This window comes from Notamacropus eugenii, chromosome 5, assembly GCF_028372415.1.
Source record: "Notamacropus eugenii isolate mMacEug1 chromosome 5, mMacEug1.pri_v2, whole genome shotgun sequence".
NCBI classification, from domain to species: domain Eukaryota; kingdom Metazoa; phylum Chordata; class Mammalia; order Diprotodontia; family Macropodidae; genus Notamacropus; species Notamacropus eugenii.
This window is the reverse complement of record NC_092876.1, coordinates 215,124,601-215,135,659: the sequence shown is the minus strand read 5'-3', so window position 1 is coordinate 215,135,659 and position 11,059 is coordinate 215,124,601. Positions and strand designations below refer to the sequence as shown.

Sequence of the window (11,059 nt, the reverse complement as noted above, 5' to 3'; positions counted from 1 at the left end):
TGATTATACCAAGGTTTTCTAAGGCAAATTGTGTACGTTACTTTTTTTTTTTTGAGGAAGAAAAAGGAGGGGTATCATTTCCCACACCACCTAGTTTAGGAGCTATGCAGTGTTTACTTAGTGTCCTATGTATCTAGAGAAATGTAGTTTAAAACATACTTGGGGAGAGTGCAGCTCTGAAGTTGAAAAGAATTAACCTGAGGTGCAAGTATAATCACCTTTCTCTAGGGAATGCACACCTGTTGCATGAAACTGCTGCATTGTCAGGACCGGGGGAGCGATATTTCTCAAATAGATTCTGGTTTTATAAGAGAGGATTTGGTCCAGTGCCCATCCTGTCTTGTTTATCCCAACCCCCCTTCCATACCACAGTCACCACGTCCTCCCTCCTACACGTGGGGATGAGAGAAGAGGGCATCACACAAAATACGACTTTTTTTTTTTCTGCAAGAGTGGAAATTATTGGAGGGGGAAGGGAAGCACTGAGAAAGGGAAACCCAGATTTAGCAGTCCCGTGCAAAAGGCTTCTGTGCACGGTTCAGCGCCTGGGGATGAGAGCAGAGGTGTAGAGCGTGCGGGGGGTGGGAGGGAGGGGGGAATTAGAACAATGAAAGTACATATCGCCCGATACCGTGCGCCTACAGGTGCGGGTTACCTGGCACACGCATCCTCCCTCAGCCATCCTTTCCTTGCCTTTCTTAACCCCCACCCCCATCCCATCTTCCCTTTTGTTGGTAGTCTTACACATCTGGGCTGCCAAAACTATTTGTGAATTGGGGAGTTTTGGAGAAGGTGGGGCGAAGTGAGCTTTACTGGCTTTAGAGGCAAGGGTGGGCAGGTTTCACCTATTTCGGAAAAAAAAAAAATTAGAAATGAAAAGAAAAAAAGCCCAACTCGGCTAACAAGGTGAACCCAGAACGGTTCCCACCTTAAAATCTGCCCTGCTTGTGACGTCAGGTCGGAAATTTACCAAAGCGAGAGCTGGCCAACTGTATGGGGAGAAACAGCCCTAAGGAACTGGGATTGGGCAGCCTGCACTGACGTGTGCTGACGTTTGGAGACTAGGTGCATGTTGGCTGTGGAATACGGAGCCCACATAAACAAAGGCACATTGGAGGGAAGGGCCAGTCTGTCCGGCTGCTCTCACTCTGCTACATGAGTACCGCACTTCCCGAGCAGCGCTGGTAACTAGCAACTTCTCGGGACCGATTGTTTTTTTTTTTTTTCCTTTCACCGATCTAACCCACCCCCTCCCCTATCCCCCCGCCACCCCACCTCCCGAGGAAACTGCTCTTCAAGACAGTTGAATGAATGAAAAGAGACGTGGAGAACCATTAAGTAAGTCTCTCTCTCTCTCTCTCTCTCTCTCTCTCTCTCTCTCTCTCTCTCTCTCTCTCTCTCTGTCTGTCTGTCTTTCTCTCTCTCTCTCCCTCTTCCTCTTTCTCTCCCTCCCTCCCCTTCCCTCTCCTGTGGGTATGGGCATGGGATCTGTGAATTGTGCGTTCCGGAAAAAGAAGTGAAGAAGGGAAAGGGAGTCCGGAAGGGAGATGAAAGGGAAGTTTTGTGAATTGCTCCAGAAGGCGTTTTTCCTAACTACACGTTTGGTGCTAGGAACAGTACATTCTCGGTAGCAGCTTCTAGTCTGCTAATTGGGAAACGCGGAAGGAATACTTCTTACCGTTCTAGGAGCTGCTGTCTTCTCAACTTCGACTTTGAAATTTCTACTCAGTCTTCCTCCATATCGTTTTTTTTCCCTTAGAGCAGATGTGAATTGGTCGTTTGGACACTGAATCTCAAAGGTCGTGTGTGTAGTAAGGCTTTAACGCTCAGGGAAAAGTGACAGGAGGAAAACTTCAGTTTATGTGTTGCTTGGGAACTGTATCACCATGGTTAGCAAACGTGCTGGTGTTTAGAAGGCTGCTCTTTCAGTATAGGTGCTGTTAGTACGGTATCCTCTTAGTTTCCCCAAATTTCTGTGTTCTGACACATATGGCTCATCAGTGAGAGAGAGGGGAAGGAAGAGAGAAAAGGACAGAAGAGAAAGCAAGAGAAGGGAAGAAGAGGGATAGAGAGATTAAGATCACTTCTCCAGTGAATTTACAAACCTGATGTTAACAAAGATAAGTCACCTTTTGGTGGGGTTGGGGGAGTTAATTGCACCTTCTCTCTCCCCCACCCCCCATCTAGTCTCTCGGATTTCCAGTTGTGAAATAGGAAGTCAGAAGCAAGATAGCTAAAACTGAAGAAGAATGGATATCTAGCTTTATTTTTTTTTTCATTGACATACTTGTACTCTCAGATGCCTTAAAAATGGGAACATCTGAAAATTACCAGGATTGTTGTCGTGTTTCATTAAAGAGGGAAACAACTCAAGCTGGTAGTAGAAAAGGGGTCATCTTGCCATATGTTTAAATGCATCCAAATGAGTCAAGGACTGTCTTTGCTGTATTGCTCTTTGCTTGCATTCTTTTTGCAAAAATAAGCTTTCCTTAAATGTACATTTCAAAATATGCACAAGAAGTTTCTTAGAAATGTGAAAAGTAAGTAGCCTATGTCCTTGAAATAGATTAGTCATTTTCATACATGTAGAGGGGTTATTAGCCTCTTTCCAATTATACAATGTAGGCCTGTAGCATACTTTGTAACTTTGAAGGTGAGGTGGAGATTAGGAGGTCAGAATGGTTTTTCATATTTTTATGTTATTTTTCTTTGGTTAGCTTATTATTACATTTAAATTTGCCTACTGAATACCTCTCACTTGAAGGTCCCAAAGTGACTTTTTACAAAACCCTGGTCTTCCTTTCATCCTGTGTCTGAATAAAATTATGATAGTGACAACCCATTCTCTTTTACCTATTACAAGGGGTGGTGGTGGTGTCAATTCATGACAATTATAAATGTTAAATGACAACTTGCCATAAGTTCTTCTTTTCCCTCATAAAAGAAAAAAAGAAAAACCTTTATGCAACTAACTATATGCCAGATTGTCATAGGGAAAAACATTTTTATTGGTTTTAATTATATTTCTTCCACATTCATGTGTCATAGGTTTATTTATTTAAAGGCCATACTATGTATTACAGTGAAATATGCAGGTTGGTGTAGTTGCTTGTGTCCAATAAATCCCTCCACAGTAACCTGAACATATTATGTCTGTATTTCAGGGAGCAGGCTGGACAGACTGGACTATTCACTTATTTTCTAATATCTTGGGAACTTTGTCCTCCATTGAATTACGACACTGTCCACCTTTAATTTCCTCGAAAACTCCTGTAACTCGGCTGAAGGTTAGTGAATTTGATTGCTTTTCAGTTTTTCCATTCTTCTCTCTCTGACACTCCTTCAAGACCCCCTCAGGACCCCTAGAACCTTCAAAAGCAAAGTCATTGCACTCAGTAAACCAGTCCTATTACTCGAATGCCACCTTCAGAATAGCTTAGCACCTGGCAGGTTGCTCCAGAACAAGCGACCTGAACACATTAAATAAGAGGTTATTGGGTGGGTGGGTGGGGTTGTAAAGGAGACACAATGGAAATAGGGGCGTTTCTTGATCCTTTATATCCTACCTGTCTTTCTTCTTTTAGATCTCCTCCCCCCACCCTCCCTTTTTTGAAGGTCAGCGCCTGCAACACGGATTGTCTTTCCGCTCTTTTTCCTCTCCCTTTTCCTCTCCTAAATTGCAGTGCTGTGTACAGTTTACTTAATACGGAACCGCCGTGTGGTTGATCCAGGTGTGCAAAAGGTGTACAAAAGCAAGGGAGAAAGTGTTCACTTGACCAGGCTGAGCGTGTATCACCCTGTTTCATTTCCAGCCATGCCCTGTGTTCAGGCTCAGTATGGGTCATCGCCTCAAGGAGCCAGCCCAGCTTCCCAGAGCTACAGTTACCACTCTTCGGGAGAATACAGCTCCGATTTCTTAACTCCAGAGTTTGTCAAGTTTAGCATGGACCTCACCAACACTGAAATCACTGCCACCACTTCTCTCCCCAGCTTCAGTACCTTTATGGACAACTACAGCACAGGCTACGACGTCAAGCCACCTTGCTTGTATCAAATGCCCCTCTCCGGACAGCAGTCCTCTATTAAAGTGGAAGACATTCAGATGCACAGCTACCAGCAACACAACCACCTGCCCCCACAGTCCGAGGAGATGATGCCGCACTCAGGCTCCGTTTATTACAAGCCCTCGTCTCCCCCGACGCCCTCTACTCCCGGCTTCCAGGTGCAGCACAGCCCAATGTGGGATGACCCAGGCTCCCTCCATAACTTCCACCAGAACTACGTGGCCACCACCCACATGATCGAGCAGAGGAAAACGCCGGTATCACGCCTCTCTCTCTTCTCCTTTAAGCAATCGCCCCCGGGTACCCCCGTGTCCAGCTGCCAGATGCGATTTGACGGACCCCTTCATGTGCCCATGAACCCGGAGCCAGCGGGGACCCACCACGTGGTGGACGGGCAGACCTTCGCTGTACCCAATCCCATCCGAAAGCAAGCGGCTATGGGTTTCCCGGGGTTGCAGATCGGTCACGCTTCGCAGCTGCTGGACACCCAGGTGCCCTCTCCTCCTTCCCGGGGATCCCCGTCCAACGAAGGGCTGTGCGCTGTGTGTGGGGACAACGCAGCTTGCCAACACTACGGCGTGCGCACCTGCGAGGGTTGCAAAGGTTTCTTTAAGGTGAGTTGAGGTGGATAGGCCCCCCCCAAAGAGTCTGGTTAAACTTCAGTCTTTAGCATTGCTAGTAGGAAAGAAGAGTAGAAAACAAGCCCCCTCCCCCAGCTGCTTACTTAGGCAGGAAACTGCATCCATGGATCCCCAGAGGAATTTCCTTGGGGTGCTGGGGTTCAGGATGGGGAATGGAGAACTGTTGTTCAGAAGCTGACACTAACAGGGACAACTACACAGAGAAAGAAAGCCAGGGCTGCTTGCATGACCAGGCCCTGGCTCTGAAATGGCTTACACGTCCTTGGGCCAAAGTTGCTAGAGTCTGAGTTGGAAGAGGGACATTTGCATGTGTTAGGAGCTGCCTTCCCCCTTCAGATTGAAATTGGTTAGGACAGAGAACCGTGTCTAAGCTAACCAAGTGGAACAGAATTCCCTGTGGTAAAATTAAGTGATCTCTTTATTTCACCATCCTGATTGAATAATCTTATCATTTTAAATAGAGAAGGTCTCCAAGGAATGTAAATAATATGAATGCCCACGGATTTGTATTTACTGAGCGTCTCCTTCTCCTTCTCTTGGCATATAAAACACAGCAAGGAGCTGCAAGGTTAGCTCAAATGTTAACGCTATCAATTTTCTTCTGTTAAATGCCCTGGAAAAAAGGGGAAAGAAAGAAAAGAAAAGAAAAAGAGGGAAAGGGGGAGGGAGAATGTCCCAGCAGTTCGGAGATGCTTTTTTGATTCTTTGGGCTGCTGGATTTTAAAAGGAAATTAGTCCTCATTCTATAATGTCTGTCTGTCTGTGCGTGTCTCTCTCTTTGCAGCGCACGGTCCAGAAAAATGCTAAATACGTTTGTTTAGCAAACAAAAACTGCCCGGTTGACAAGCGGCGCCGAAATCGCTGTCAATATTGCCGATTTCAGAAGTGCCTTGCTGTTGGGATGGTTAAAGAAGGTAGGACCCAGGAAGTGTTTTCCTGCCTTTCCTTCCTGAAAGTCCATCTCCTTCCACTTCTCCCTTTGCCTCTCATTCTCTTTCCCAAGTCCCTTCCCTCCCATCCAACTTCCACATGCCCTATAAGCCCACAAGGGCTTTGTATTTTAGGCGGGCTGTTGATCTCTCTCAGAAAGCCGTCAGAATTTCCTTGATTTAACTATTATGGCCCATTTGAAGGAAAAAAATAAAATGAACCCATACTTTTATGTTTTTCTACTGTAAATGCTTTATAGATTCCCGGTGTCTACACATGTTGCCCGAATCCCTTCTTGAACTTGTCTCTCTTGTCAGGGGAAAGGGAGGAAGAGATGCTGGACATTTGGGGATTGGGCATGGGGGGAGGGAAGGTTAGAGAATTTGAAGGTCTTCTTCCCTTTCAGTGGTTCGTACAGACAGTTTAAAAGGTCGGAGAGGTCGTTTACCGTCGAAACCGAAGAGTCCCCAGGAGCCCTCCCCCCCCTCTCCCCCGGTGAGTCTGATCAGTGCCCTGGTGAGAGCCCATGTCGACTCCAACCCGGCTATGACCAGCCTGGACTATTCCAGGGTAAGCTGGAGATAATATTAATATACAGACTGGTAGGGTTGTTCACACACACCCCATCCCCACCACATGAGCCCACAGGACAGCTGCACACACATAGGAAAAGAGTTGGAAAGGCACCCGATATGTATGGAACAGGCCAAGTCAAAGACTACTAGAGACAGTAAGAGACCAAGGAAAGACAGAAAGGTAGAGATAAGGATTCACACCAAACAAAGAATACTGACAGAATCTTTTCACTCCCTACTCTTCCTAGAAAGAAGGGGTCTTGGCGCAAGAAGGGTGCACAAACACACACACACACACACACAGCTTGCTCGAATTTGCAGAGCTGAACTGATACATTCTTTTCAAAAAGTTTGTAAAAAGCCTCACTTTGTGTAAAATGTTCTTTTCCCTCCTCCCCAACACACTTTATCCAATATTTTTCTAGCTGTTATATTAACCATGCATCTGGTTTGATTACCATCCCAATTGTGATGTGGGTTACCATAAAAAATAATCCCAACATCCATTGTGAAATACTAGAAGGATCATAAAGGATATGTGGTTGGAGGGAGGAGGGAAGGGAAAAGAGAAATGGGGGATGGGAATGGGGATAAGTAGCCAGAATCATCTATTTTATTCTAGCTGTGAGAAATATATATGCTTTAATTGGTAAAAGTATATGATGAAGCATATAGGCTTCTGAAAATTTTTTATTAAGAGATCTGCAAATGGTGGCTTTTCATGAGACTTAACTCCCTGGACTGGCGTGAATGCTAACGTGTCAATTGTTTTGTGGAGATAAGAGTCAACATTTCCCCATGCTGGATAGCACTGTATTTAGTCTGTATAGAAATGGCAATTTACATATTTAAAGCAGCGACCTCATAGCACCATCCCTAATTGAATTAATTGCCCTGGAACATCTAATTTCCTTACTGGTCAGAGAGAGGTTTAATTGTTATAAAAACCTGGCTCCCCTACTAGAAACGGGGTTAGCAATTTCACGGGTTATATATTTTAGAGAACCTCATTAAGTGCTTTTTAAAATGAAATTCCAGTTCCAGGCTAACCCTGACTATCAGATGAGTGGAGATGACACTCAGCATATTCAGCAGTTCTATGATCTCTTGACCGGCTCCATGGAAATCATCAGAGGATGGGCAGAAAAGATCCCAGGCTTCACTGATCTTCCCAAACCAGACCAAGATCTACTTTTCGAATCTGCTTTCTTGGAACTGTTTGTCCTGCGATTAGCATACAGGTAAAGAGGAAGGAAGGGAAGAAAGGCAAGACAGAAAAGGGATGAAGAAAAGAAGGATGAGAGGAAAGAGGAGAAAGCAAGGAAAGAAAAGATAGAAAAGAATGAGATAAAGAAAAAAGGACAAGAATGGGAATTTATTATAGGAAAGAACAAGGGAGAAGCAAAAGAAGAAAAATTTAAGGAAAGATAAAAGAAAAGAAGGAAGAGTGGGATGGAGATGGGGTAGGGGGCGTTCTTGATTGTTCTGAAATCAAACCCTTTCAAGGTCCACTGATCTACATTTTATTAACTCCTCGGTAATTAGGTGCCTTTTAAATCCCCCATTTATTGCTCTTCAAGTAATTAGTTGTTTAGCTTTTCTTTTCTTTTTTTTCTTTTCTCTCTCTTTGGTATTAATTGCAGGTCCAACCCAGTGGAGGGTAAACTCATCTTTTGCAATGGGGTGGTCTTGCACAGGTTGCAATGCGTTCGTGGCTTTGGGGAATGGATTGATTCCATTGTTGAATTCTCCTCCAACTTGCAGAATATGAACATTGACATTTCTGCCTTCTCGTGCATTGCTGCCCTGGCGATGGTTACAGGTCAGTCCTCTTAGCACTTTCCCAACATCAGTCCTGCCCTGGGTGCTCTTACTGGATTTTCCTTTACGGGGGTTGGGGCGGTGGGGTGGGGTATTCCCAATCTTGTCAAATCGCTAACTGCTTTTTTTTGCATTCTTGTTATTCTGTCCTCTCCTCCAAACCTCCCCCCCGACCCCTTACACACCCCAGAGAGACACGGACTCAAGGAACCCAAGAGAGTGGAAGAACTGCAGAGCAAGATTGTAAATTGTCTCAAAGACCATGTGACTTTCAATAATGGGGGTTTGAACCGCCCCAACTATTTGTCCAAACTGTTGGGGAAGCTCCCAGAACTTCGCACCCTGTGTACACAGGGGCTACAGCGCATTTTCTACCTGAAACTGGAAGACTTGGTACCACCTCCAGCAATAATCGACAAACTTTTCCTGGACACATTACCTTTTTAAGACTTTCTCCAGCTTATTTGAAATGAACTTGAAAGGAACGTGAACTGTCTGAGGGTGGGAATTCCCACATGCACAAAAGCACCTCTGGGTGCCTCTGCTCTATCTCCTTCCCCTTCCCAACTTCCTAACCCATCCCTCAACCTCCTGCCCCCACATCTTCTCCCACCCAAAACAAAACTGTTGCTATTTCCTAACCTGCAGGCAGAACGTGAAAGGGCATTTTGGCTCTGGGGCATCCTGGATTTAGAATATGGACTACACACAATACAGTGGTATAAACTTTTTATTATCGGCTTTAAAAAAAAGAATCTATTGTTAAGAAGAAGGACTCCTATTGTAAGATGAAAAATGTCTGGTCACGCCGGGTGCTGCAGCTAAGATATTGAATACACACACAAAAGTATTAAGGTGACCCACAAAGTATCGCCCTTTTAAAGACAAAGTTTTCTGCTGTAAAAGAAAGCTGTAATATATAGTAAAACTTAATGTTGCGTGGGTGGCATGAGTTAAAGAAGGCAAAGGCTTGTAAATTTATCCAATGCAGTTTGGCTTTTTAAATTATTTTGTGCCTATTTATGAATAAATATTAAAAAATTCTAAAAGATAAATGTGTTTGCAAAAAAGGAATAAATACACAAAAAGGAACAGCATGTTGATTCTAGGTCGAAAATGTTATAGGCACTTGCTATTTCAGTAATGTCTATATTATATAAATAGTATTTCAGACACTATGTAGTCTGTTAGATTTTATAAAGATTGGTAGTTATCTGAGCTTAAACATTTTCTCAATTGTAAAATAGGTGGGCACAAGTATTACAAAACTGAAAATCCTGACAAAGGGACACATAGTGTTTGTAACACCGTCCAACATTCCTTGTTTGTAAGTGTTGTATGTACTGTTGATGTTGATAAAAGAAAGTTTATATCTTGATTATTTTGTTGTCTAAAGCTAAACAAAACTTGCATGCAGCAGCTTTTGACTGTTTCCAGAGTGCTTATAATATACATAACTCCCTGGAAATTACTGAGCACTTTGAATTTTTTTTTGTTTTTTTTTTAATGTCTAAAATTGTCAGTTAATATATTATTTTATGTTTGAGTAAGATTTTTAATATTGCCATATTCTGTAGTATTTTTCTTTGTATATTTCCAGTATGGCACATGATACAAGTCACTGCCTTTTTTTTCTATGGTGTATGACAGTTAGAGACGCTGAATTTTTTTTCTTGATAAATTCTTTCTTTGAGAAAGACAGTTTTAATGTTTACAACAATAAACCATGTAAACGAATATAATTTTGTCTTCTTTTTTTGTGTCAGGAGAAATACTAAAATACCAACAAACAATAATAGGCAGAGTGGGGAACAATAGGGGAAGGGTTAGTGGTTTGAAATTCATAACTTACTAGTCAACTGGAATCCCAAAAGTTTCAAACTTAGAGTCTGTATGTATTCTCATGCTAAGTAAGCAGGTCTTTAAGCTGTTTACAAAGAGAATTAAGAAAAGATTTTAAAAATATACTCAAAAACCATGAATCATTCTAACTAGAAATTAACAATTATCAAAAATCACGGAATAGTTTCTCAGTTCTGCCAGAATAGAGACAGAAGAGACTTCCAGAGACCAAAAGCAGCTGGACTTTTACAGTTGATAATCTCAGTCAAGTTTCTGTCTTGCAGAGAGTTCAAGCAACTTTTATGACATTAGACATCATTATGGATTTATGGTATGCTATATTACCTTTCAAATGGTAACAACTTTGCCTTTTCACAAATCCATACTGATTTGCTAGGAAAATGTGTTGAGAGAGTGCTTCTGAGCTGCTGAAAAGCATTAAAAATAATTTTGTTTTCTGGTCAATTCCAACATACATACATACAATACAATATTCCTCCTTCTCTTCCCCCCTCCCCCTTCCCTCCTACCAAAGGATAGAGTATGGAAGGATAACGAGTGGCTTAGACTTAGAATAATATTTCCAGCCCAGAAGTTTCTGAGATAAATAATACAAGACCTATTTGCCATGGTCTGACTGGGGCATAAATAAGTTATGATACAGTCTGGTAGAGTCTACCCAGCAGCAACTTTCACCAAATAAAGCTTCAGATACAGAAATTTGTGTAACTACTCAGACCATTTTCTACTTTTCCTATTTTTCTGAGTGAATGGATGAGATACAATAATGCCATACCATAGCTATGAAGCCAGAGTGTAAGTTGGTGATAATCAAATAATGTCACTGGCGAATTTCAAATGACCACCTGTTTATTGGAATAAGAACACAAAACTGGCATTATTATTTCAGAGATTCTGAGTTGGAAAAAGTAAATTGCCAGATTAGCTTTCAAGTTATTACTTCCTATCTTTGCTCTTTTGTTTTTCCTAAAAAAAAAAAAAGTGCTACGTTAGGATAGGAAAATAAAAATGAATAAAGAATGCGCATTTTGGAAACAGTTTAGGAAGGAGATTTCTTCTTTAATGTTTCTTTGCACATACATTAGTAAGAATGAGAGGATGGGTGGATAATTTTAAAAGCAGAAAAGTGAAATGTCCCATTTCTCGGATTTCTTGAAAAGGTAAG

At 42.5% G+C, this 11,059-nt stretch overlaps 1 protein-coding gene across 5 annotated transcripts; it reads left to right on the top strand.

Moving 5' to 3' along the window:
- Positions 1–900: 900 nt before the first annotated feature.
- NR4A2 (nuclear receptor subfamily 4 group A member 2) lies at positions 901–9,773 on the top strand. 5 transcript variants are annotated; one of them, XM_072612012.1, is made up of 9 exons: positions 920–1,338; positions 3,165–3,287; positions 3,813–4,222; positions 4,352–4,678; positions 5,490–5,619; positions 6,042–6,205; positions 7,249–7,451; positions 7,854–8,032; positions 8,222–9,773. In XM_072612012.1, exons 3-9 carry the CDS (start codon positions 3,815–3,817, stop codon positions 8,476–8,478), a joined length of 1,668 nt encoding a protein of 555 aa, XP_072468113.1. In that variant the 5' UTR covers positions 920–1,338; positions 3,165–3,287; positions 3,813–3,814; the 3' UTR covers positions 8,479–9,773. The 5 variants fall into 5 exon arrangements, 4 of the variants coding, with proteins under 4 accessions (XP_072468113.1, XP_072468112.1, XP_072468111.1 ...); XR_011967641.1 differs by having other exon boundaries at positions 901–1,338; positions 3,813–4,678; positions 7,975–8,032; positions 8,222–8,269; XM_072612011.1 differs by having other exon boundaries at positions 921–1,338; positions 3,684–4,678.
- The last annotated feature ends 1,286 nt before the right edge of the window (positions 9,774–11,059 follow it).